The sequence below is a fragment of the Balaenoptera musculus genome, chromosome 4 (genome assembly GCF_009873245.2).
Source record: "Balaenoptera musculus isolate JJ_BM4_2016_0621 chromosome 4, mBalMus1.pri.v3, whole genome shotgun sequence".
Taxonomy (NCBI): Eukaryota; Metazoa; Chordata; class Mammalia; order Artiodactyla; family Balaenopteridae; genus Balaenoptera; species Balaenoptera musculus.
In genome coordinates this window covers 136,291,748-136,319,372 of record NC_045788.1, presented here as the reverse complement: position 1 = coordinate 136,319,372, position 27,625 = coordinate 136,291,748, and the positions used below count along the sequence as shown (strand labels likewise).

The following is a 27,625-nucleotide window of genomic DNA, read 5'->3' as shown; positions in this document are numbered from 1 at the left end:
ACTTGGATAAGAACTTCCAGGATGGACAGCGGTTCTCACACTTCCCCGAGGGCAACCTTGGGTATCTAAAATGGTGGCAATTCAGTCCTCTTCCGGCCTTGGAATGGTTCGCGGTCACTGGGTCCCTGAAAAGCCCGGCCTTTGCACCCTTTTAGAAACCCACAGCTGCACAGCGGCCCAGAGGGGGGTGTGAAGGGGGTGGTAGGTAGAGACACCCCGACAGGGTTTGGTCTGGGTGGTGGAAGGGAGGGGATTCCAGCCTGGCCTGCCTGGCCACGGGCCAGTGTTGTACATGCACGGACCACAGACAACGGAAGCGCCCCGAGACCCGGTCGCCTGACGCTTAGACCTTGCAGGATGGGAGGGTGCCTCGGCCGAGCCCGCGCTCAGGAGCGCACGTGGCCAGCGCCGCGCCAGCCAGGCTTCCAGTCCGCGCCCCGGGGCGCCCCGAGCCGGTCTTGGGCGCTGGCCTCCGGGTGCCGAATCTGCGGCGCCCGCGTTCCACATCCTCGCTCCCAACCTCCAGGGCCCCCGCAACTCTGCGGCTCCCATCACCACTGCCGAGCTTCCCGCTCCGCCTCTGTGAACTTTCCCTCCCGGACCCGGCGCACAGCCTGGCAGGCTTCCAAGTAGAGACGGGGAGAGGGTTGTAAAAACCCACTTTATTCTAAAAAATAAGTCTACTTAAAAAAAAAAAAAACAACTACATTATTTCGGGCTGCGATAGGGAAAGGCCTCGGATCTGTGACTCCATGTCGGGTTAGGGCTAGTTTCTCCTCACCAAACCCTCTAAATCAAAGCGTTTCCATTCCCAACAACAATTTCTAGGACCGCCCCAACCCCCGCACCTCCCCTTGGCACTCAGGGGTGTGTGTGTGTGTGTGTGCGCGCGCGTGTGTGTGCGCGCGCACGCATCGAGTGGGAAGGACTCTGCCTGAATCTAAACCCAGACAAATCCAGCCACTGGAATAATTCAGGCCTCCAACCCCATTTACTGTGCGTGTGACATGTTCACTTCTTTGGAGTAAAAGGCTGTGATGAGTGGTGTAGGCCCTGCCTCTCTCTCGCCCACACCTGTCTGGGATCTTGGTGGGGAGCGGGAGGAGGGGCTCTGTTCTCTTCCCACCATCAGCCCCAGCTTCCAGCTCCACTCCTGAGCTGGGACCTGCAGCCAGTCCCTCCTCGAGCCCTTTCTGTACAAGTGCCCAGAGGCGAGGCCACCCTCTGCCCCACAGCTGAGCACGGGAACCCCAGCTCCTAGGAAGAGGCCTAACCCTGGTGATTGGCCGGGGAGCTCCCGCAGCTCTGACTCGTACCTACTGAGGCCCAGCGTGGGTCACCAGATGGCGGAATTTGCCCTGCATCCTGCCCAGCGTGGTCACCATGCAGCTATGGCCGGAGAGCAGCAGACTTCTCCCACTCCGGCTGCTTCTGTGTTTCCAAAGTGCCCCCTCTCCAGAAGTGAAGGCCACGCTGCAAAGAGGGCAGGGAGACCCTGGGCCCCAGCGTTTCCCTGAGCCCTGTGAGTAGCAGGCCTTCCCAACCACATTAACTCACTAAGCTTTCAATTCCGAATCCACTGCCACAGCCAGCCTTGCTCTCCTGCCCTCTTCCCTGCCCTTCTTCCTTCCACTTCTCAGTTCGCAGTTAAAGGGGAGAAAACCGCTCATCTTCCAACTCCAGGCAGTGAGTCCCGGAGGTCCACCGAGTGGGGCACGCCACCGTTAAGGTCGCATCTGGCCCAAGGAAGGCAGTGAGCTCACAGGAAGGACTGACTGGAGTAAGAACACGGTAGATTTCCACCTGCGCCCGCCTGCTTCCTCATACCCGATCCCGGGAACCCTGCGCAGCGATGGAGGTGCTAATGGGCCCATTTTACAGACAAGGAGACAGAGGCCCAGCAGGGCAGCTTGACAGAGACGAGCCTTGAACCGGCTGTCTGGCTTGCCAGCACCCCCAAGCTTGCGGACTGGCCTCCCCGCGGAGTGTCCGCCTGGCTCCAGTCGCCTCTCTGCCCCTGCCCTGGGGCTTCTCCGAGCTCCTCTTTCTCTCCTCCTGCCTGGGGGTCTCGGGATGAAAGGAGCCGAGGCCAGCGGCCTCTCCTGCGCACAGAAGCACAGGGGACACAGCGGCCTTCCCGCCTGCCCTGCCCTCGCGGGGGACCTTGGGAAAGGCCCGCCCCTCTCAGGCCTCAATTTCCTCAAATACTGAGGGTTAGCCTGGCGATTCCTGTGGTTCCTTCGGACTGTGCTCTTCATTTTCTAACTCCCAAAGTCCTAACTTGGCTTCTAGATTCTTCTTCACCCAGGGATCCGGCTTGGCTATCAAACAGCGAGGCCACGCTGCCCACATCGGGTCCGCTCGGTATCTTTCCGTTCGCTGCCGAGAGCCGGAGCAGGTCCGGGAGTTCCCGCCGCGGCGCAGGACCGGGTTGGCCGCTGAAACCTCCCCGACGCCCGCGTCCGGACCCTCGCAGCTCCGCCAGGCCCCGTCCGCCTCCCGCACCGCCTCCCTGGCGCAGTGTCCCGAGAACAGGTTAAATCAGTTTCGGATGCTGCTTCCGCGCTCCCACCCTTCCTCCTTCAGAGCCACGGGAGGGGCGAACGAGTCATTTTGCGTAATTGGGGTCTTCCTAAACTCTTCTTTTTCTCTGCCCCAGGCACCCAGCTCCTCTACTCTCCAGTCGCAGACTGACTTGAGGGGGAAAGTCTGCAGGCCCCAGGCCTCCGGACGCGCAGGGAGGCGTCCGGAGGCGGCTGGCCCACCGTGCAGGCGAGCGCCCCTGCTCGCTGCTTCAGCGCTGCAGGAGCCGCTGCGGTCTAGATCACCGCCTGCTCCCCATTTTGGATGAATCGGGACCCCTTAGGTTCAGGACTATTTCCAAAACTCTAGGGCCACATAATTCTCCCCCGACCCCTCCTGGAGTTCCAATCTCAATGGTCACCCCCAGGAGACGCCCAGGCCGCCCCTCAACTAGACCACTAGGAACAAAGCACAGGGGCCTGGTGCTCAGGGGCCAGACCACAGCCAGCCCATCCCTGCAACCTGCTCAGGGCCAAGCAATTCTGGGTCCCAAGGCCTGCAGCCTCGCTTCGCAGCGCTGGAACCTACAGACCCAGTTTAATATTTGCAGGAGCATATACACACCACTTCCCAATTTTTAGTCGCTTTCCTGGAAATCTCCCAACAACAAGTGGCTAGCAATTAGCCCCTTTCTCCAGACCTCAATTTCTGGCTTACTTGAAATCATTTATTCTTCTGGTCATTTCTTTGTAATTTGTATTTCCAGTGGGGTGGAAGGGGGACAGGAGAGAAGGCTTATGTCCTGTCTGGGCTCCACACCTGCTTTGCAGCATGTGGATTAAGAAACGGTTCACCCGAGCAAACCAGTTACCATCCCTCCTCCCAGGGTTGGAAGGAGACTCGGCTCTTATAAAACCCAATTCTCCTTTAATTTTCACTGAAAACTTCAGCAGGGGAGGAATCATCTCTACTTCGGTGGAGGGCCCACAAATAGCGTCCACTGGGCCGCAGCTCCCAGCGGAACGGGCAGGAGTGGGAGGGGGGCACCTCGGTTGATCGGGGTTGGAAAGGAAAAGAACTTTCCCTTCTAAGAGCTCTGGGCTGTGGCAGTCAGGTCACGGGCTCCTGCTCCAGGGAGGAAAGTGCCCGCCTGACCGCACAGCCCAGCTGGAAGGCTCCGGTGAGGACAGGCCACCGCTTCTGGCCCCCTCGGCTCCCTGTCCCGTGGCGCTCGGCTCCCCAGCCAGCACACTGCAGAGCTGGAGGTCACGCTGGGGGACAGGCCCTAGGATCTCCACCTGGGAGGTGGTGTAAAGGGCAGTTTATGACCCAGAGACGATTACAAATAACAGACTTAGGGGCGCCCATCGTAAAGAGGTCGAGTTTACTGACTTTAGGTCGATTGCCTGGCCTGGAACTGCCTTAATGGAGGCGCCCTGCGCTGGAGAGACACCTGTCGCGGCTCTGCAGCGACCCTCCCCGTGCCCTGTGGCTAAAGTTGTCTCCCTAGTCGTGCACTGGCTTCTGATGCTCCAGAGGCTGCCACAGCTCTAGTGGCTCCTCGGCCTTCAGGTTGGGGGCTGCCCATCGGGTGCTGGAGCAGAGCGTCTCAGACAAGCGTCCTAATCCCTTCCGCCAGGCCGCAGCCAACATGGCTGGGGACAGAGACATTGGAAGGTGGTCGGTTCAGAACCACCGGGACACCAAAAGGGATGCCGTGGTGATCAGGTCTCCTCCAGCCCTGCTGCTCAGAGGTGCCCGCCTGGCAGCTACTGTCACCCACAGGCCGTGTGCTGGCAGGGAATGCCCACCAGTGTGCCACCACTTCTGACCACTGAGAGCCTGCTGGGCCCGTGGGTCCTGGCGACCCTTGCCCACCATGGCACCTGCCCCTCCGGGCTTATAATCCAATCTAGAAAACAAGACTATGCTCAGGCCCGCCTGCCATTTCCGAATTAACCGCCTCCCTTTCTCCCCTGCCCCATCTCGGCTCACCTGTTTGAGCAGTCTCTCCCACCCTGACCTCCAGAGCCCCAGCCCCAAGAACGGCGAGCGGAGAAGAGACCACCTGAGAGGCCCGAGTCTGAGGCCCAAGTCCCTGCAAGTGCTCTGCTGGGAGCTGGGGCCTGCAGGGCCTGGGTCTCCCGGTGTACTCCACTCTCTCCCAGGGACCAGCAAGACGCTTCACTTCCGGCCCCGGGGGGCACTGTGCTTCCCCTCCACGGAAAGAAAGTAGGAAGGAAAAAATAAAAAGGGGGAGTTAAAGAAATGAAGAAAGTAAGGAAGAAAAGAAGAAAGACCAGATTGGACTAGTACGCTCATGGAACGATCCCTGGTTCGCCCCCCCTACCCCCCAGCCCTGGGCCAGAAGATGGCCTGGTCTCTCACCAGGGCCCTGGCCCCTCTCTCCAGGAGGACCCGAAGTTCCCGGAGCGACCTCCCCAAGGTGTTTTGGCACCGGCCGGAAGGCTCAGGCAGCCCCTCCGGGCCAGCTCTGGCTCCCCGCTTGGGTCCCCTAGCGCTCCCGGCCGCCCACCTGCGGCCTCACCTTCGGGAAAGACAGCGCGCATCTTCAGGTAGCTCGTGGTGAGTCGGATGATGGATGCCTTGTCCAGCTGCGAGGTGATGGCCGATGGCAGCGGGAGCAGCTTGGCCAGCTCATAAAACTCGCCATTTTCCTTCTCCCTCCTGGTCTTGGCCGCATTCTTGGACTTCTCCTTCATCGCGCCTCGGCTCCGGGCATATTAGACCCGGCCGTGCTCCAGGCCCGCGGAGCTCCGCTCTGGCTGCAGCGGCGGCGATGGGGAAGGGGGCCCTGCAGACCAGGTGAACGTGGGGCGCCGGCCGCGGGCAGGTGCGTGGGGCCGACCAGGGGCACCAAGACGCCTCTCTGCAGCCGTGGGCCGGGAGCTCGGCACAGCCCGGGGGCGCCGCCCCGCGCTCCTCCCGCCACCTCCCCGGGCGCAGCCTCCTCCGGGCCGGACTGTTCCGCGGCGACCAGAGCCCTGGCTTCCCGCTCGCTTCGGCTCGCTCTTCCTTTCTCCCTCTTGTCTCCCCTGCCTCGGCTTTCCTTAGGGGTGGAGAGCGGCCGGCGAGGAGGCGGCGGTGCCGTTTAGTCCTTGACCGGGTGTTCGTATCCGCTGCCGCGAGGCCCCTCCGGGCTGGAGGACCGCACGGGCGGCTGCGGCTGCGGAGCCATGGAGCGGGAGGGGAGCGGACGCGGCTGGGGCCCGGCCCGGGTGCGCTCTCCTGTCCTCCCTGGCGGTTCCCTGTGCCTGGAGATGCGGCGCCCGGAGCCTGCGATCGGTCGCGAGGCGCAGAAGCTCAGCGGTCCACGTGCAACCGAGCCGCGTTTGTTTATGGCGGACCCGCCTTCGGGCGGAGCACTCGGCCGCCGCGGCTCGGGGGGGAGGGGGGGCAGGAAGGGGGGGAGGGACCGCGGCGGGGGCGGGGGCGGCCAATCTCGCCTACCGACCCCACCGCGGCCCCGGAGTCACAGGCGCGCCTCCACGTCGCTGCCTCCAGGGACTCTCCCAGGAGAGACCCGCGCGCTCCCGGCCTCGAGGAAATCGCGGTGAGTGCACAGGGCGCGCGGTGGGGACCGGCTCTGGCGAGCGGGTCGCGGGACCTGGGCGCTAGGAGGAGCGGCGGGGAGGGGCGGAGGAGGAAGGGAGGGAGGAAGCGGTGCGGAGACCTCCTCTGTGGCTCCCGCGCAGGTACTGGGTGGGCGCTGCCTGAGTGCCCTGCGGAGGAGGACTGAGTCCTCCGAGCCCGCGCGGGCCCCGAGCCCTCGCTCTCCCCAGTTTGCAGGTCCGAAAGCCGAAAGTGGTGGTGGTGGGGGGACGCCGGAGGGGAAGGACCACCCCCCTCCCCGGGAAGCGGCGCGAGTAGGGCTCGGAAGTGACCCTTATGCCCTTTCTCTCCTGTAAACGGTAGAGCGAAAGGAGATTGGCGCCTTCCCTGGAGGGGTTGGAGGCCGCGGGGACGCGCGGATCGGACGGAGAGAGGGGCGGGGGAGCCGAACCTACCGGTGAGGCCTTGCCCAGGGCAGCGGCGGGAACAGGGCCCAATAGTACCCGTCCCTGAAGCCCGGTCCAGTGCGGCAGGAATTTCAGGGAAGCCGGCTGAGGCGGGTGCTTCAGGGCGAGGAGCACCGAGCGAGGGTCATCGGACAAGCGTTCGTGGTGGCCAGGGTGATGCGGGCAGGAGGCAGTTGGCGTAGGGAGGCGCAGTCGGAGACGCGGCCGGCCGTAGGGCGTCCCGGCGCTTTCCCTCAGGGCCACACGGGACCTCGAGTATACCCCACCCCACCCCGACCCTGTGCCTGCAACCCCGGAGGATCCTCCTAGCTACCCCGGCCACGAGGTAGCCCCCCATCCCTTCCCTTCTAGAAGCCCGAGCCCTCCGGACGCGGTGTGGACGCATGTTCTGGGAGGACTCCAGCTTCCTGGCGCGCGGGGTCAGAGGGCAGCCGCAGTGGACGCAGGGCGCGGGGTCCTGGGGTCCCTCGGACGCGTGCCGAGGCTGTAGGCTGTGGGGGCCTGATCTGGAGGTCAGCTCGGGAGGGGAGACGCCGGAGCCTTGGGGCCCAGCGCTAGGATCTCCGTCGAGGTGCCTTCTCTCGCCCCCGGCCCGGGAGGAGCCTGCGGCTCCGCGCGCTCACTGCCATTACAATGACTTGGTACTCGCCTCCCTCCCCCGCGTCTCGAGGGCAGGGCCTACGGCGACCTTGTCGGCAGCAGGCGCTCGTGACCCTTTCCAGGGACCCCTTTGAAGGTCAGAAGTTCGATGGCGTTGGAGGCGTCGTAGTTCCCTCGGTGGGCAGGACAGCGTGCGCAGACCCCGGCTCGGCCTCACCTGCCCCGGCGCCCTGCGGAACCCACAGCCGTGGCCTTGCTCGAAACCACCGAGCCGCGCGAGCTTAGGAGTTGGTGCCTCCCCACCAAATGCCGGGCGCACGTAGGAACCAGCACTTTTCCTTGGGGTTTCGGATCCAGGAGCGCTTTCCTTTTTCCAGCCGTGCTCGCAGAGGGTCGGGGATGGGGCGCGCGAGCGGCTCGGGTACGCAGTGGCCAAACGCAAGGCTCCCGGCCCACTTCCCCGCCCGGAGTCCAGCACCCCGCTGCGGGGACAGCTGTGGTCTCCCGGCTTCCGGGAGAAGGAGCTCCAGGGGGGAAGGGATTGCCGGCTGGGCCCCGCCGCCGCTTGCTCAGGCCGCCCCCGTGTGCACTCCGGCACCTTCCTGGCTTCGGGAGGATTTAAGGCTTCCCTCACCCCCACGATTTCCGATCCTCAATTATGGACCCGGGAGAATTCCTCCTGGGCTTGAAAGGGATTACCCAGATCGCAGAAACATGGTTAAGTGGAAGTGGGAAAAACTCGACAAGTAACAGGAACAGAAACGTTCCTTAAACCAAAGTTCCCGGATTTCACGGGAAATTGTACTTGAGATCTCGATACCCGGTCTTCAGCAGTGGCAGCCGCTGTTGCATCTGCGAGACAGGTTCGAATCGCGTGGTGTGAGACGTAGCATAACGGAGCGTTTGAAGATTCGCAGATGTTTGGCTGTGGGGCACTTTAGGGCCCACAGTGTGCCCCAGCAAACGCCCAAGTGGGCCTTTTATCACCCTCCCCCCAACACATTCATTCAACACACACACACAGCGCGCGGAGATGGGCCTGGGCTCCCACACAGCACCACCGAAAAAACCCAAAGTACTTCGGCGCGAACTTCGAGGCTTCCCCAGATGGGAAGAATAGTCATGTCTGCGTGGAATGGCGAAGGAAGAACCCCTGAGCTTGGATGGGGTCGTCCCAGGGCTCTCCCTGCCGAAGGGAAAGCCTGAGGCCCTTAGGACACCCACAGGATAGAAGCTCTGTGTAAATTGGAAAAAGCACTAAACGCGTGCTAATTGGAGTGATGAGAAGCCGGCCGGTGGCCGCCGGTTGGGACACCTACTGCGTATTCCTTGCTCCAGGGCTCCTGGTGCAGGTAGTACCTCCTAGTCTATACTTTGAGTCGAAAGTCGAGCGCGTCGCGCAGAGCACGCAGACGGGCCCGCAGGGGAGAAGCATAGGGCAACGAAAGACCCCTCAGTCCCGGGCATCACCCAGAAACGGCGGTTCTCCTACTGGCCCAGAAGGAGTTGGCAGAATCTAGAATGACGAGAGGCTGGGGGCAGGAAGAGGGCAGGTGGAAAGAGGGGTCGGACACCTTGAGTCCAATAAGCTTTTGCCGCGCTTGCGGGACGCCACCAGCCCCAGTCTGTCCTGCTTCCAGCGCCTAGGCGCACCCCGAGGCGCACGAGCACGCCTCCGCATACCCCCCACCTCTTAGAAATTTTCCATTAGGAAACTGATCTGGAAGAAATTGAGGCCCTAAGAGGAAAGGGGCGGGGCCCGGCCGCCTCACATCTGCTTGGATTTTCCGCTTCAGATGCTCCGCAACTGTTTTTCCCCGGGGCCGCACCCGGCGCCTACCTGAGGCCCATCCTCCGCGGAAACCGACTTTCTCGTGAGATCAAGGGGAAAACGCGCAGATGTTCCACTAGGGATGGGCTGCTGCGGTGGCAGAAAGGGATCAGAGACTTTGTCCCTAAGGAGGTGGGGAGGGGAGGACTTCTCCCAGGCCTAGCACTAGATTTGGGGGAAGGGGTTGGAACCTCTGAAGTGATGTTTAAGGAGAACTTCAACCGCCCAAACAAGCCGAGACAGCAGAAAACCCAGGACTATGGAGATGTGAACCTATTCGACTTATAGACTCTTGTCTGCACAGGCAATTAGCATGATGTGGTTACTTAGAAAATTCCGCTTGGGTTCAGCATCACAAATATGAGTATTTCAAGGCTGGGAGGCGCGTTTGGTCTAAGCTATCTGAAAAGGTACTTCGATTTTTCACTCCTTTCCTTGTGTAAGAAAAGGAAACTTTTCTGCGGTCATCAACTTTTTCTGCGGTCATTGCTACTCCCAGAAAGGCTCGGACAACAATTACAATATTACTACCCATTGAGTAAAAGTAATTACAGATATCCAGAGCAATTTCGTAATGATTCGTTCCCTGAGAGGTCGAGACAGTAACTCGCTCTGCTCACACATTCCTAAGTAGTAGAGGGAGAGAAGTTTATTTCTTTTTGTTTTGTTTTGCTTTTAATAAGTTATTTCACTGGAAGTTACCCCTTAGGAGAAAGTGTTTGCTTTTAGGTTGGTCGGCTTCTCTCTGATTATTTGATTACGTCACAGTAACTAGGGCAGATCCGCCCTCCTGCACAGGGTCCTGGGGTCCCTTGGTTCTTGTGTGTTCGGTCCTCGGCAGGGTGCCCCAAGTGGCTCTGCGGGGGCGGGGGGGTGGGACAGGGAGGGGAGGGAGAGAGGCACCACCCAGTGGGGGATTATTCCCACCTCCCAGTCGCGTATCCCAGCCTGCTCGAGGCAGACTCTGCTCCCTGGGATTCCGAAAAGAGCGCAGTCCTTCTCGGACTTGGTTGTCCCGGTCGACTTCGGGTTCTGGGATTGCGGGCTTGAGGGGGCCCTCTGGGGCAGTGCCTCCTATCCGAGGAACAGAATAGCTACTGCCTACTTCTCTCCCTCACTCAAGGCGATGCATTTAGGGATCAAAATCAGTGTCACTGGTAATTAATTGTAGTGATTAGCACAGTCCCCAGCGAGGGCCACGGGGAGCCATGGAAGCCGCGCCAGGTTTGGGGAAACGGCCACACGTTTCTTCTAATTTTACCTGGGGGGCGGGGGTGGTGGTAGTGAGAGGGCAGCCCTTTCCTCTGCACTCCTTCGCTGTCTCCCAGACCCATCCCCGCTTTCTCCCCCGTCTCTGAGAAGGTGCCCGGGACTTTGGCACCCCTCCCCGTGCACACACATCCAGCGTCCTCCGGAGAGAGCGAGGATTCTGCAGCGCCCGGCGCCCAGGAGCGGCGCTCAGGGACCGGCCAGGGATCCGGGCCGAAGGAGAAGGGAGCCGAGTGTCCTACGCCGACCTCCTGCGACCCTTCTACGACCCGGCGGCACGAAGCCCCCGCAGCCCGCTCCCAGAGTGCTCTCGCTCCGGCTTAACAGAAACGTCGCCTCAAAATCCTGGTTCGGGGAGAAGCAGCCCATCCGCTCCCCGGCAAAACCTCGCTTTTCGCCTCCAGCGAGCCCGCGATCGTGCCTGGAAACCCTTGAGCTGGAGGAGTCTTTGCAGTCTGGTGTGCGCTGAAGTTCCTCAGTGGTTATATCAATGACATGCCGCCTTGAAATCCGAAAACCAATTAGTTCATTAACGACGGCGCTGAAACCGCCTTTCAAAAACATCAACCAAAAGTTTTCCTTAAAAAAAAAAAATCTACCCACCAGAGACACATATTTCTGCACATCAAAGAAAGCACAAACATGATAGGCTTAATTTTCTTTTCCTAGCAGGTAATAATAGTAACAGCCAACCCTTAATGTAAGGCTGACTATAATATAGGGCTATTACAATACTTTAAAGACACAAACTCGTTTTATTTAATTAATATAATTATTAATATAATGTTCGCAAAGCAAAGCGAACATTGAGGGAAACCTCCCTAATCTGAACCAATCTGTAGGAAGAGGTACGCTAATTCATTCGCGGTTTAGTAGAGAAAGTTACAGAAAGGCCAGCGGGCAGGCGGGCCGGCTGCATCGGCTCCCTCCAGCCTGGCCTGAGCGCGCGCAGCCGTCCCAACCCAGGGCGTGGGCATCTTCCTGCTTCGCGCAGATTTTTATTTTTTTCTTTAGTTTTAAGGGCTGGCATGGAAGGCGGGTTTTCTGAGAGGTGTGTATCCGGGAACACACTCTTCCATCCGTGGAGGAGAAGGAGGAGACGCCCACAGCAGAGGGCCGTCCTGCGTCAGAGGTTTTGGGCGCGCCAAAGCCAGACTTCAGAGCGGCGGGGGGCCACGCCGGTAGGGGGACCGCACCCCATCCGGCATGGCACGCAGGCGGTGGCGGGGCCCCCTCGCCGGCTCTCCCTGTCCTGGGACGAAATCCGGCTTTGGAACCTGCGGGTCCCACTCGGGGACACGGGCCGAGCTTCAGGCTTCCCCGCCGCCAGAGGTCTTCTCAATTCCGCAGAAGAGACTCGGAACTCCTACTCCCCGCGCTGGGTGAGGGCCCAGAAGGAGATTGTCTCGGACAGACTTTGCGGTGTGGTTCCCGCCTTTTGCGCTCTCGGAGTCTCGGGATCGCCCGCGTGGTTAGAAACGCGGCCTGGGCAGGTTGGCGGAAGGGGGCGCAATGCGCACGGCCACTGGAGAGGCTCAGTACACACGGAGGGGTCAGGGGCCTCGGTGCGCACGGAGCGGGCGCAGTGCACGAGGGAGTGGGGAGCTCGAGAGCACGCGTGCGCGCAGCGTTCACGGCTGGGGCGCAGTGTACACTGGGGAGGGCCTCGGTCCGCACGTAGCCAAGCGGGCGGGGAGCTGGAGCGGACGCGGCTGTGCGCGCTGGGAGGTGTGCGGCACGCTCACTTGCGTGAGTGGGGCCGTGCGGACCTCGTCTGGTGCTAGCCCGTCTCCCGTGCCCCCTGTACTCTCTCGGCCTCGGCTCCGCTCCTCCCCCCGGATTCTTTCCACGTGGGAAGTAGGGACCAGAGCGACCCGGGGCCCGCGTGAGGTCTGGGGAGTGGGTGAGAGCCGGTGTATGTGGATGAAGGGAAGTCTGGTGGAAATTAAGGGGCCCGTACTTTCATCTTGGCTTCGCCAAAGATCCCCGAGCCGTCCCCAGCTCGCGCGCTCTTAGACCGGATCTGGAGTCGAGTTCTCACGCTGGCGGCTCAGCCTTCTTGGAGGGAGATCCGGCGTGGTTCCCAGATTGAGAAAGAAGGTCCAGCTCCCCTCCGCCGTTCTTCTCCCCCTCTTAACTGCCCCAAGACAGAATTCCTTTTAGGTGCCAGAGCAAATACCCTGGAGGAGGAGGCACGGGGTAGAGCACGTTTTCGTATAAAAGGAGAATTTTAAATTTAACACTTTTCCTCAATTCAAGAATATTTTCCCTGGCAAAAGTATCGGTTAGCTGATAAACTACAGGGTGGATTCAAACTGTGTGGCTTATGAATATTTTTGGCCCCAACTCCAGCACCGTCTTCATTTTTTAGAGAGCGGAAACAAAATAATCTTGGTTATAGCACCAACGTTCTTTTCGCCCAGCGGGTGTAGACAAAGACATTATTTAATCTGAGTACGGAATTCTCTGTACTTCTCTCCCAGAAGCTTTTGAACCAGGCGGGGTGAGCCTTCGGGCGCCGGGCAGATTTTCACGTTAAGGGGCACTTTGTCTTCGCTTTCCCTTTTACGGGAGGGGTGGTCAGGGTGTGAGTGTGCGCGTGGCTTCATGGAGTTGTGCAAATGCTACGCCGTTCCCAAGATCGAAGCTCATTAAACCGCTTTATTATGGTGGTGTGAGACCTAGTTTCAATCTCGCATTTCATTTTGAAGCGTTCCTACCAATTGCCGGGCCCTGAGCAGGGCGTGGGGGGCGGGGAGAGGTGGATACTTGGAAGAGTTTATTGCGAAATCTAACTTTTGAATAAATACAAGACGGCGTGGGGAAAGAAACGGGCGGTGGTGAACGCCGTCGGAGGAGAGTGGCCCGGTGACCTGGCGAGGCAACAGGCGCCAGGTGCCACGTCTTTTGGGGCTCTCAGCACGGTCTGGACTGAAAGCGATAGCCTCAAACACTTGTTGAACACTTTAAACACGGTAGTGAGCACTGGAAAGCGCCTGTGTGAGTCTGGTTTACTCCCTGGACCGTTGGGGGCCAGGGAGGGAAAAGCCCAGCGCCATGACTCCTCATGCACAAATAACTTTGGTGTTTATTGATGTCTACTTAAAGTAATTGACCAGAAAATACCTCCCTGTTTAAGCAACATAAAGAGTGCTCCTTTGAAAGCTAATTGACCTATTTATATTTCTGTTTAGCTTGATGTCTACATCGTTATTTTTGCAGAAGCTGTCAACTCTGCCAAAGGAAGGAAAGTGGAAGCCGGGGAAGCTGCACCTGCAGAAAGTGCTAGAATTTCCAGGCTAACCCCCACCCAACTGTCCTTTAAGAGTACTTGGACCTTACCTGATTGTTTGAGATCCAGCAGTTGGATTTTCCTAAGTAAATTCCAGAAATGGAAATTTGTGCTCATTATCGTGTACAAACACTTTAATTTCTGAGTGGCCTGGATTGATCCAGTAGGCAAAGATCCTTCCTGCGGTGGACATAGCAGATCCTATAAAAGCTGAAAACTTTCAGCCGAGGGTAGAAAGGCAATAATTTAGACACACAGAGAAAATCCCTAGCTAGAAGAAAAGAAAAAATGCTCCAAGTGAAGTTAGAATATTTATATTTGTACAAAAATCCTTTGAACCTTATTTGACAGTAAATGTATTTTGCTAGTTATGTGGGTGGATCTGAATTTCTCAGCAACCCTTTGCATGTGTGAATCTGAGATTCATTCTCAGCAAAGGAGACTAATGGATATTTTAGGAATCTATGCTTTAAAGTTGATTTTCTGCATTGGTTGTGGAAGCAGCTTCACTTTAGATACTTTATGAGATGGTTGTCAAGGGAACCTTGGGTAGAATTTCTCAGGAGTGTCTCTAAAAAACATAATTCATAATTAAAAAGTGATTTATAGAAATCACCAGAAAAATTATGGCAAGTTATGTTCAAACATGTTTTTAGGCCATGTGGAATAAATAAAATCATTAAGGTCTGGCTGGGTAAGACTGCCTCTCAGCCTTCCTCTGACTGTGCCAGGAGAACCTGATATAGTTTCATAGACAGGAGAGCAGCCTGTGGAATATGAGCCAAAGGGCATCTGCATTTTCTCTAGGTATTTCCTATATTGATAATACAAGTTATAATTCCATCCCTTTAAAGACCCCTGAATAGTATAGTACAAGAGGTGGGTAAGGTAACACTAAAAGGAGTATCTTTAATAACCGTAGGGTTTGGGGTTTTTTTAAGGGGCAGTAAAGACTGGAGAAAACCCCATGTGATAGACTCTGAAAGAATGAACCCATTGGAACATAGACCCACCTGATTACAGGTCAGATGAGGTGGTTTGGCACCTGAGTGGTGAAATTCTCAAGACAGACCCTCTTGCCACCAAACTTTGCTCTGCAGGAAAAAGCAGTTCATTGAGATCCCAAGGTTTTAGCAGTGCAAACCTCTTTAGCTGGTTGTGATATAGGTACAACTGCTTTCTGGTGGAGAAGTAGGGCCGGGCTTGTCAAGGCAATTTAGTGGCCTGCACTGGTTAATGCAGCTTCCAAAGGCATTGGGTTTATAGTCTAACTTATTCTGGGCATTGGTGGACTGTGGCTATGTATGTCAGTTGCTAATATTTATATGGAGAATCAACATTTACTAGGGAAGCTATTAAATAATACAAACAGAAAACAGTTGCACTTGCTAAAAAATGCTCCCACTGAACTACTACCTAAAAGAATAGATGCAATTTCCAACCCCGTGTGTGTGGTAACCCAGATGCGCTGTGGTGTAACTTATTAAGTCATTTTCGACCTCTTCGCAGTCAACTAAATCAGGGGACTGTGTGGTGAGTCACCTGGCGTGTGAAGGTGGCTAAAGCAGACAGATCGAGGGCTGCATGTTCCAGGCGCTCATTATTCATGTGTAGTCTAGAGCTGGCCTCACTTAGGAGCTTGTACGTTATGTATCAAAAGGAGTGCAGTTCTTTGCATTGGGGAGTCCTCCCGCTCTCCTGCTTGCACACATGCTGTTACTCATTCAGGAGATATCCCTGGGTGGCCACAGTGTGCCAGGCACAGAGCCAGGCATTCGCATGATAAACGTGAGTCCCTGCCATGGAGGCATTCGCCATCCTGATGATAACCTTGACTGAGAATCTGGCCTTCTAATGTGTATCAAGGTTCTTAGAAATGTTCACAGCTTTTGAGCTAGTAATTCTATTTCTCATCAACTAAGAGATAAGAAATGATGTCCTATGGAAATCATTTCTAATGTGAAAAATGCCTTTTTTAAATGAGTATTTGCACAGTGGTTAAGAGGGCAAGATTTGGTGTCAAATCTAGTTTGGCTTCTCTTTAACCCTGAGTTCTGTGATCTGTACATTGGGGATAGAAGCTACCTCCTAAGGAGACTATGAATTTTAACTAAAATCATGTACCATACAATTCACCAATTTGAAGTGTACAATTCGGTGGTTTTTAGTATGTCCAGAGATATGTGCAATCATCCTCACAGTCAGTTTTAGAACGTTTTCATGACCTCAGAAAGGAACCCCATTAGCTATTAACTCCCTATCCTCCAACTCCTATCACCAGTTCTAAGCAGCCACTAATCTACTTTGTCTCTGGATTTCCCTATTCTGGACTTCATATGAATAGAATCATATGGTATGTGGTCTTATGTGTCCAGCTTCTTTCACTTAGCATGACGTTTTCACAGCTCATCCATGTTGTGGGATGTATCAGGACTTCATTCCTTTTTACGGCCGAATAATATTCCATTGTATGGATATACCACATTTTCTTTATCCATTCATTCGTTGATGGTCATTTGAGTTGTTTCCGCCTTTTGGCTGTAATGAATAATATGCCTCCAACTTTTATTTTTGCCTTGCAACAATTTTATGATAAATATTTAATAAATTTTATAACAAGGAAAATCTGGCCTGGGTAACTAGTACATTTGAGTTTGGTGTTAAGGAGAGGGCAAGAGTGTAGATTTCATCCTTGGATCGGCCAGTTAGCTTAGTACATGTTAAAACTCTGTTCTAAGTCATATTTACGGGCTTCATCTGTACGCCCACGTCCAGCAGACTAGTTTATAAGTAGTGCTCTTGGTCACCAGAAGAATGAGACTATAAGCTCATCTCCACTAGTCAGAAATCAGCTCTGTGGCTGGTAGCACTGATTGTGGTAACCTATCAGAGGTCCTGAGATTTGGGTTTTGGTATTTTCGCTTTAAAAATTATATCTACTGGGTGTTGGAAATGTTCTGTATCTTGATCTGGGTTGTGGTTATATGAGATTCATGTGAAAAATTCATCAAGCCCCATACTTAAGACCTGTGTATGTTTTAATATTTAACTATATGAAAGTTACACTCTGATTAAAGAAAAGAAGAAATTATAACCAAGCAGTTTCCCTCAGATCTCCCTTTCACTCACCCACTCCCAACTGCTGCTGCTTCCTTTCTGGCCATTTCTAAATGACCACAGGCTCATGCCACACAGCTGGGAAGGGACAGAGCTGGGATTTAATCCAGCTCTTACTAACTTGGTGTGGAGTGTTACTTTCACTAGGAACTCTTCCAGTGCCTAGAATCTACTGGATTTTTGAGACTTGGCCCCAAACCACATGGCTAATGAGTACTGAGGCTGGTCTAGGGGCCCAGATCTTCTGGATCTGGGGTGCATGCTTTGTCTGTCCTGTGTACCTCTTTACCCCCAGCACCCAGCATCATACTGGGCATGTAGTGGATGGCCAATAAATATTTGCTGAGTCAGTGTTACCAAAGCAGAGTTATCACCAAAGGCCAAGCAGACTGCCCACTTGGCAGTTGCTGGAAAAACCAAGGCAGGGAATTCAATTCTTATTTTTTCCCATGGCAACACCAGTGGATGTTGGTCTGTCACAAGCACATGGAAAGTTCCCACTGGAGGTATCAGAGCTCTCTGGCAAGACCCGTAAGTGTTAATTTTAGCTTTCAATGACTGATGCCCTTGTATAATTTAATAGGTCAGGAGGGGCATGAGCCAAAGCCAAGATTACTTGCTCCGAGAGCTTTCCTTTCAGGTCGAGTACTTGCTGAGTTATTCAGTTTGTAGAAGACTTGCTACAGTTTGTAGAAGACTTGCTACTTGCACATTTATTTGGAGAGAGTTTCTGCTGTTTTGAGTCTAGTCTTATAATTGTAAGCGATTCCTTAAACATATTAGCAATCTGTCCTATCTATCAAATTTTCCCCGAGTTCATGCATTAAACATGAGTTCAACTCACAATGTCAAATGCCAAAAGGCTATAGCAATGACCATAAAACAAACAAAATACTTGCATGTCCCTAGATATTCTGAGTTGAAAGATACATAGGTTGAATGTCAATTACTTGGAATAAGGAAGTGAATATCCACAGGGGTCTCCATGTCTACCCAATTTTCCTCCTTGAGTCCTGGTAGGAAATGAGGACGTTCTATGTAGAGAGGAGACGCCTGTGCTTCCGGAGGGATAATATCTCAGCCGCCATTTGCAGCTGCCCCGAGGTCACTGGGGACAGAAGGACTCTCTAGCTGAGCACAGATTCATGCATTTGATTTTGTGCATTGTCTGCTCACATACTGTACATAACCTATCACACTGGGCCTCAGGTGCATTAGCTGATGAAGGACCTTTCTGAACTGTTGCCTGGTGGTGGTCCCTGCTGGCCCATAGTACAGCTTCAGAAGGTTGTGTTCTTTTTTTTAGGGTATGATAATGGTATTGTAGTTAACCTTTTTAAAAAAAGGTTCTTATCTTTTAGAAAGAGACCAAATTATTTACAAATACCAAACTATTTTTATTTATTTAATTATTAAAATTTTTTTTTATTAGAGTATAGTTGCTTCACACTGTTGTGTTAGTTTCTGCTGTACAGCAAAGTGAATCACCATACTTATACATACATCCCCTCTTTTTTGGATTTTCTTCCCATTAGGTCAGAGCACCGAGTAGAGTTCCCTGTGCTATACGGTAGGTTCTCATTAGTTATCTATTTTATACATAGTAGTGTATATATGTCAATCCCAATTTCCCAGTTCATCCCACCCCAATACCAAACTATTTACAAATTTTAAAATATATCTAAAGGAGAAAGTGTAAGTTAGGATCTTATAAGAATTTTTCTCCAAGGGTACATCTGCTATTCCAACCTCTCAGGTTTGACCCCAGCGCATGGTCTCAGGAGTGCATTATAGACGAAAGCCAGGAGCTACAAAGGGGACTCAGCCAGTTCTGCGATCTTCTGCCCTTCTCAAGAGGACAGTCTCACATGTGTTTCCCTCAGCATCTCCTCTCCCCTCCCCCTCTGTTATCACTGAGACTTTAGCTGGTCTAAGCTGTGCCTTGAGGTATAAAGGGAAGCAGGGCCATCTACATAATTTGCAGGGCCCAAGGTAAAATGAAAATGTGAGGTTTCTTCAAAAACAGAGAAAAAGTGACATCCAAGGTATTAACATATAAAACTTTTCTTTTTTCCGTGGTCTCTCTCTCAACCTGTCATCATGTTTTGTATTGCTGTTTAATGTCACTCCCCGCACCCCAGCCGTGAGGACGCTTTCAAGGTGAGTACAGACCTTCACAGGTGTCCAAGGGCCCCACTGTGCGGCTTAGTATGCCTGCATGCAGCCCATCAGCTGCTGGTTCCCCCTCCTGCCTGCCCCGACACTGATACAGTCTGACCTGGCCAGGGGCAGCTAAGTCAAGCCAGGCATATCTCCTTCCCACAGCCTGTGGGCAGCCCCAAAGAATTATAATCTCTGCTCCAGGACACACTCTATACCTGCAACAGGGATGGATGAGAGGGCTTTTCTACCAGGTTGTCCGAAGAACATGCCATGTTGTCTGCAAATAATCACAATTTTATTTCTTGCTTCACAATCACCGTATCTTTTATTTTATTTGTTTATTGCCCTATGGTGCTGACTAGACCTCCAATGCAATTTGGAGGAGAAGTCGTTAGAACAGACATCCTTTCCTCATTTCTGGTCTCAAGAGGAAAGCTCGATTTCACCATTAAATATCATGTTTGCTGCCGGTTTTTAATAGATACTCCTTTCCCTGCAGATTGAGCAGTTTCCTTCCTATTTCATTGTCTTCTGGCTTCTATTGTTCCTGTTGAAAAGTCAGTTGTTGGTCTCATTGTTGCTCCTTTGAATGTCATGTATTTTTTCTTTAACTGCTTTTAAGATTGTTTTTTGTCTTTGGTTTCCGTTAGTTTTACTGATTTGCCTAGAAACAATTTTCTTTGTATTTATCCTGCTTGACTCTGTGGTTTAATGTCTTTTGTCATTTTGGTAAATTCTCAGCTAGTAAATCTTCAAATATCACTTCTTTTTGTCCCCTCCATCATCTTGTCTGCACTCCAGTTATACCTATGTTAGATTTTTACACTAAGTTCCGCATGTTTCATATGCATGTTTCTGCATTGTTCACCCTTGAGATTTAGTCTGGTGTTCAGACTAAATCTGATTTCCCTTTCTCTCAGGATATAGTCCTGAGATCCCAATCAAATGCTTTTGAAACCTCAAGGCTCCTCCTCTCTGGCAGGCCTTGGATTCTAACTTTTGCATCTCTAGCAGCATGGCTTGTATTCATTTCCTAGCATTGCCATAACAAATTACCACAAACTTGGTGGCTTAAAAACAACAGAAATTTATTCTCCCACAGTTCTGGAGGTCAGGAATCAAGGTGTCATCAGGGCCATGCTCCCTCTGAAGGCTCTAGGGAAGAATCCTTCCATGCCTCTTCTATCTTCTGGTGACCCCAGGCATTCCTGGATATGTGACTGCATCACTTCAATCTCTGGCTCTGTTCTCATACGGTCTTCCCGTGTGTCTCTGTGTCCTTGTCTCTTCCTATAAGGATGCCAGTCATTGAATTTAGGGCCCACTCTGAATCAGGATAATTTTATCTCAAGATAACAACTAATTACATATCCAAATATGGTCACTTGTTGAAGTTCTCGGAATTTGGGGCTATACTATTTGCTGCTCTGATTCTACTGCCCACGTATGTCTTTTTTTTCAGTTTGTTTGTTTTCTGCCTATCATGTTAGAGGCCAGGTCATGTTAGAATGCTAGGGAAAAAAAGTCTGTAACATGATGTTAGAGGATGGTGTCTAATATGAAACAGATCATAGAACAAGAACAGAAAGCAAAGCAAACAAGCAAACAAACAAACAAAGACAAGGGAAAGATCTTGGCCTGTCCACAGGTCAGAGAATGGGTCTGATTGGAAGCTCTAAGCAGTTTGGAAGGACATGTGGGAATCTGGGCTTCCCTGTGGGGAGACTGAGAGGCTATCTGATTTTTTCACTGGGGTCCCCAACTATGAGTATCTATAAGTGTTTTAACTGGGGCCATTTAGTTTCTTTTTGGTCAAATCCTCCCATTTCTTTCCTGGGGAAAAAACACCTCATTCCAGTGTCCTGGGAACTGAGTGGGAGAACTTGGCTGCTCAGCATATAGATGTTCACTTAATTCTCCTACTTTCCATCCAGGGTCCTGCTCCGACCTTCTACTCTGCCTGTTGTCTCTGAGTTCAGGGCCTCTATAAATGGAAGACTTGGAGACAAAAGCATTTCGAAAAGAAGCATACTTTAAAAAGATCTGTAAAGAGTCTCCAGGGGCTAGAAGGAATAGATCATCAAATAAAAATACAACAGGTATCTAAAGGAAAAAAAAAATCCACAAAATTAACAAGGTTACTGAGATTACAGTTAGTCTGTGCATGGCAGAAAAACAGCAAATTCATCACATGGTTGTCATATCCACAAAGGTCCTGATAAATCTTCAAACAGCAGCATTGCCAAAGTCTGGAATAAAGTTGTTTTTGCTAGGGAGCTAGTAACTTACAGGAAGGGCTCAAGATTTCCTTCATTTTTCTGACCCTGTTTTGTCTGTTTGTCTCAGGTACGATGTGTTTTTTCCTTTCTGACTATGGGATGAGATGTGCGTGATTACCCAAAATGAGATGCCATTTTGCTTCTACAGTTCCACCTGGTGGTCAAATTTCTGGTCCTGAGGCACATATTTAACCACATGAGCTTGTTTTAATGATTTTTTAATTCAATATTTATTCATTTGATGTTTTGCTTTATTTAATTAGTAGTTTTATCTACATAGGTATAAAAAGAGGTGAATAATAATAATAACAATAATAATAATAACAATACACTTCTTGTGTATGGTTAACAAAACTAGAGTCATATGCTACTAAGACCCAAGAGTTAACTTTGCCTGTGAACTTCCTACTCATTCATGTCTGAAGAGTTTATTATTATCAGCTCATCTACTGAGAATAGGAACCAAGAACCAACCATTCATCTTTACCTGGTTTTGCCTGCAATGCCTATATCTGTAAGGACATCTCTTTCTCAAATTTGTCATTGCCTCGTTGGCCCATGATTCTGTGAGTTGACTGGGATCAGCTGGGTGGTTCTTCTGCTGCCCGGGGCTGCAGTCATCTTGGGGCTTGACTGGACCGGGACATCTAAGCTGGCTCATCCACCTGTGACAAGAACCCCTGGGCAGGACTATCTCTGGTGGAGTGCCTTGGGATTGAGAAGGCATGAAGGGCTCTTATCCTGAGAACCAGGCTCTGGAAGGGGACAGGAGGGAGGCAAAGCCAGAAGCCAGCTCCAAAGTGTTGGGTGGCAGGGACATCTAGACAGCTGGGCTGGCTGGAATGCTGGATAGCGGGGCCTTTCTTTCTTTCTCCATCGAGTCCCAGGGCTCCCCTCTCTCTGCTCTGGTTTCTCCATGGGCTCTTTTCAGCAGGTAGCTGCATATCTCACGAGGCAGCTCAAGGCTCCCAAAAGCATAAAAGCAGAATCTGCCAGGGCTTCTGAAGTCTTAGCCTGGACCTGGCACAGCATCACTCCTGCCATATTCTATTGGTTAAAACAACCACGGGCCAACCCAGGTTCCAGAGGAGGGGAGATAAATAACATCTCTTAGTATGGAGAATGGAGAATGCAGAAAAACTTAGAATCATCTTTATTCTACCACGCTAAACAAAATCTGTGTTAGTTGCCTGGGACTGCTGTAACAAATTACCACAAACTTGGTGGCTTGAAACAACAGAAATTTATTCTCTCACAGGTCCGGAGGACAGAATCCAAAATCAAGGTGTCAGCAGGGCTGCACTCCCTCCAAAGGCTCTAGAGAAGGATCCTTCCTTGCCCCTTCCAGCTTCAGGTGGCTCCAGGCATTCCTTGGCTTGTGGCTGCAACACTCCAATCTCTGCCCCTGTCTTCACATGGCCTTCTTCCCTGTGTCGGTATCACTAATATCTTTCCCCTTTCTCTCTCTCTCTTTCTCCTTTTTCTTTGTAAGACACTGACAATTGAATTTAGGGCCCATCTCAAATTCAGGATGATCTCATTCAAGAGCCTTATCTTGGGACTTCCCTGGCGCTCAGTGGTTAAGACTCACGTTTCCTACGCAGGGAGCGAAGGTTCAATCCCTGGTCGGGAAACGAAGATCCCACATGCTGTGTGGCATGGCCTTAAGAAAAAATTCTTAACTTGATGACATTTGCAAAGACCCTATTTCCAAATAAGGTCGTATTCACAGGTACTGGGGATGAGGACTTGGATGTATCTTTTTCAGGGACAAAATTCAACCTGTAATGCAAGCATGACTCTTTTTATTTATCCTGCTTGGAATATGTTGTACTCTCTGGCGATGTGGCTACATGTTTTAAATAGTTCTGGAAAATTTAGTCATTCTCTTTTAAAATATCACCTTTCTTCCTTTCTCTCCAAATTTTCCTCCTGGGTTCCCAGTCATGTATGTACTAGTCCGGGGGCAATTTTTTTTTTTTCTGTAAAAAGCCAGTGAGTAAATATTTTAGGCTTTGGAGGCCATATGGTCTCTGTCACAACTACTCAGCTCTATCGTATTGTAAAAAAAAGCCATAGGCAATACACAATCAAATGAGTGTGGTGGTTCCAATACAACTTTATTTACAAAAACAGGTGGCTGGATGAATTTGACACACAGGCCATAGTTTGCCAAGCTCTTTGCTAGATCTTCTTGTTCTTTTCCCATATCTTTTATACTTTTTCATATCTTTATCTCTTTCTCTCTGCTGTATTCTGGATAAGTTATTCAGATATATTTTCCAGTTCATGAATTCTCTCTTTAACAGTGTAATCTACTGTTTAACTTATCCATTGAGGGTTTTTTTCCATTGGTACAGAAACATTGGTTTTATTAAAAATAATCAATAATCTGTGTGAATTTTGCAAAGAATATAAAAAAGTGACTGACAAAGTACTAGAAGCAAATTTAAATGAGAACTCCCTCCACTGGTGAATGATACATGAAAGGGTGACTTCTTCAGTATTTATATCCATTGCGCTTTTCTCCAACAGTTTTGTTACTAATTTTTTTTTTTTATTTTTTTATTCACACACACACACACTGTATTTTATTTTTACAAGACATAAATAGACTGACACCAAGCATTGTACATGGATGACCACAACAAAAGCAACAATGATTGCAATTACCAAACATGAAACACACTCATACTATGTCATAATATTGACATTCAGTCCAGTAATCCTCCACTGTAACAGCTCCTTTACTTTGCAGTGAAAATTGATTTGTATATTCTTTGCCTCTGAGTCCTTGTGGGATTTTTTTTTTTTTTTTTAAATTCAGTCAGAAAGTCACAAAAATTATACTCATCCTCATCAGTTCACTCAGTCCCATGTAATTAATTTTTTTTTCATCTTGATCTTTTGTTAGCACTTTTATGAGTTCATCAGTTTTTCATTAGAGTTCTGAAAATGCTTATTCATTCAGTTCAGCAGTACAGTCAGTTACCAGAAACCTGTACTTGTCAGAGTCTTTTCCATGAATTTCTTGAAGATGAAACCCTTTTATAGGAACATATTTGCAAAATCATCAGAGTACACCCAGAACTGTCTGTAAATGACAAAAGACTTAAAAATGACCACGGTTAAAGATTTGATGAAAGTTCATAATAATGCAGTTGACAAGAAAATTAGTTATTTCTGAGATATACATTTTAAAGTAATAACTAGGATTATTACTTATAACATTATACCAGAACATATAAGATTTTTAGAAATTTCATGTAATGTCTGAAACATTTATATTAACATATTTCCATACATATTTCCATACAAATACAAATATAAGATTTTTAGAAATTTCATGTAATGTCTGAAACATTTATATTAACATATTTCCATACATATTTCCATACAAATACAAATATAAGATTTTTAGAAATTTCATGTAATGTCTGAAACATTTATATTAACATATTTCCATACAAATAACCCAATGAAAGTTTAGTATTAGTTGTTTTGTTTGTTTTTTTATACTGCAGGTTCTTATTAGGCATCAGTTTCATACACATCAGTGTATACATGTCAATCCCAATTGCCCAATCCAGCACACCACCATCCCCACCTCACCGCAGTTTTCCCCCCTTGGTGTCCATATGACCATTCTCTACATTTGTGTCTCAACTTCTGCCCTGCAAACTGGCTCATCTGTACCATTTTTCTAGGTGTTACTAATTTTTAAACGTTTGATTTGTTTTTCTCCCTGATTCTACCAATTGATGCCTAATGTTTTCCTGTTGTTTATTCATACATTATAAGTGTATGCATTCTTTAGATGTTTTATACTTCACAGTTCTGCATGCTGTTGCTACAGTAGAAACATCTGTAGTCCTTGGGGATCTACAGCTGCTGTTTCTTGTTTCTGTTAGCTTTTGTTCATAGTGACTTGCCTTCCCAAGTATTTGTTGATTTTTGTTCGTGAGGTTGTGCTTCATTTTAATTTGTGGGATTCCTGCAAGCTAACTTGAGAAGCCTTTCCTCCAAAGAGGGTCTACATCTCCTTTTACCCATAGACGCGAAAAGCCCCCTCTTTTCCATACAGTTCACCCCAGAATCCTTCAAAGATTTTTTTCTTAGAGTAAGAATCTCAGATTTCGGTCCCTCTACGGGATTCTACCTCAGGACAGCCCCACCGCCTCCCTGTTGCCATAGGTTCAGGCCAGTTCCCGCCACGCAGATACCTGGTTTCTGCAGCCCTGTCTCCCTCCTGGCCTCTCAGCCAGCTCATGGCCACGCCTGTCCTAGCTCTTGGTGATTCCTGCTCAGCTTCTGGACACAGAAACCTGGAGAACCCCACCTCCCTGCTTTCCTCCCTGTCCCCTCTCAGACTCAGCTTTCCTTTGTCTGCATGTCTGTCTGTCTATTTTGTGGCAGCTCTGGAGATCTCTTCCATCTCCAGAAATATGTCGTGTCTGACATCTTGTTGTGAAGCAAGTCAGCCCCAAAGCACTAGTTTCTCAGGGTCTGGAGACAGTTCTTTTGTGAAACTCAACTTGACACAGACATATACACTTTGATAACTTGTTTGGTGTCACTTTAGGTGGGAACAAACAGACTTATAAATGGAGGAGCTTTGGTGCCTACCCCACAGGTGGATGTGAGGATTAAATGAGATCATCTATAAGGAAGATCGTATCCCTGGACACAAGGTAGGCACTTAATACATTTAGTTCAACTGTAAAATGAGAAGCACAAGGAACCTTCTCCAGGATTCAACCCTGCATGTGATTATTCACCTTCCCCTTAATTGTGTCTCCCTGTCCCATCCAATGGATTATCCTGCATTCCCACCATAACCCTTGCTCTGAGAAAATGCTAGGATAAATGTATACGTGAACCCTGCTTAAAAGTGTGGCCCCTTTCAGTGATATTAGTGTTTTGACCATGGGCAGGTCCAAAGGAAGGAAGCTCTAATTGTGGAATTTGGGACATTGACTTAGTTGTTTTGCAAGGTCAGAGGGGAGAGGCATTGGGGTTCTAAGCCTTGCTGGCTCCCCTGAAATCACACTGAGTGTTCATCGGCCACTTGCTTAATCTGACAATAGAGACTGCTACATTTGGAGAAAGGCCTGTAATTATTCCTGGCCTTATTAACATGAACCGCTGAAAGAACATGATGCAAAATCCTCCTACATAGAAGCCCCCGCTGAAAAAACAACCAACCTACTACACACTCACATTTATTTAAATCTCTGGACAGAGTTGTTCTCTGCTGAGTTATAATGAGGAGTGAGTTTTCCGAGGGTGTGATTTATGAGCCTTTCACAGATGGGCTTTAAATGGGGCCACTGACAGTTCCACTCCAGCTATGGCTGGGCTGGGGGCTTTTTGGCCCAAAGGAGCCAAAAAGAGCTGGCGGGATGCCAGAGAGGGGCTGGGTGGGGGGGTCCCATTGCCACGGGCCAGGGGCATGCAGCCAACCCCGGCTCTTCCACTTGTGATCTGTTCCACTTGGCGATGCTGGATTATTCAGTTTTGTTTCTCTCGAGGAAGAAATAACACATGTTGACATGAAGATTGAAAGTGGGATCTCTCCTGTGCCCCAGTCGGCACCAGAAATGGAAACATTAGCCCTTTTTTCCTGCTCATGCTTCTCTCTCCCTAGAACTGTTTGGTGGTAAAGTTAGCGTTTCACTTGATTTTTTTTTTTTTTTTCTTTCTCTCTACTGCATATTCCAACCAGGAGAGTGAGGATGGTATGGTCGATTGGAAAGTGCCCGCCCCCCTCAAGATATGTTGTCAGCCTAATCCCTGGAACCTGTGAATGAGACCTTGTTTGGAAAAAGGACTTTGCGGATGTGATTAAGTTGGGGATCCTGAGATGAGGCGATCATCCTGGATCATCCAGGCAGGCCCTAAACACCATCACAGGTGTCCTTACAGGAGGGATGCAGATGGAGATTAGGCAGATGTGCCGAGGAGACGTGATGCAAAGATGGAGGGATGCAGCTACAAGCCAAGGAGCGCGGAGAGGTGCCAGCAGCTACCAGAAGCTAGAAGAGGAAAGGAAGGCTTCTCCCCCAGAGCCTGGGGAGGGAGTGCAGCCCTGCCAGTACCTTGATCTCAGACTTCTGGCCTCCAGAACTGTGAGAGAATACATTTTGGTTGTTTTAAGCCATCCAGTTTGTGGTAATTTGTTACAGCAGTCCTAGGAAACGGATATAGCTGACTATGCCTCAAACACCCATTCCAGGAAATGGATACGGTTGTAGTTTACATCCCAGTGTGCAGTTCCGCACTGCTCTGCTGAGGGGTGCCCGTCTGCTGGGGCAAGGCTTGTCCGGGAGCCCTAGAAAACGGAGCCTGCAGCAAAGCTTGTGTGCTAATACTTTTTTGGGTGGGGAGTGGTAGTGCTATCCCAAGGAAGCCAGAATGAGGGAGAAAGGGGAGTGAGGCAGAAAGGGAGGGAAGGAAACACAGGCAAATGGCCACAGTTTCTTAGGGGATACGGCTGCGTGGCCCTGTGAGA

General features: G+C 50.7%; 1 protein-coding gene and 1 long non-coding RNA gene across 2 annotated transcripts in view; one reads left to right on the top strand and one right to left on the bottom strand.

Moving 5' to 3' along the window:
- Positions 1-5,835, bottom strand: part of SIM2 (SIM bHLH transcription factor 2) — a 45,965-nt gene extending 40,130 nt beyond the window's left edge. The window contains exon 1 of the mRNA XM_036849603.1: positions 5,072-5,835. Coding sequence (XP_036705498.1) covers positions 5,072-5,246 — 175 coding nt within the window. The 5' untranslated portion in view covers positions 5,247-5,835. The remainder of the gene's footprint in view (positions 1-5,071) is intronic.
- A 196-nt stretch (positions 5,836-6,031) lies between these two features.
- On the top strand, positions 6,032-27,150 carry LOC118894437. Its single transcript, XR_005019712.1, has 3 exons — positions 6,032-6,097; positions 25,697-25,805; positions 26,840-27,150. It is a non-coding gene; the product is annotated as an uncharacterized LOC118894437 (long non-coding RNA).
- Positions 27,151-27,625: the final 475 nt, after the last annotated feature.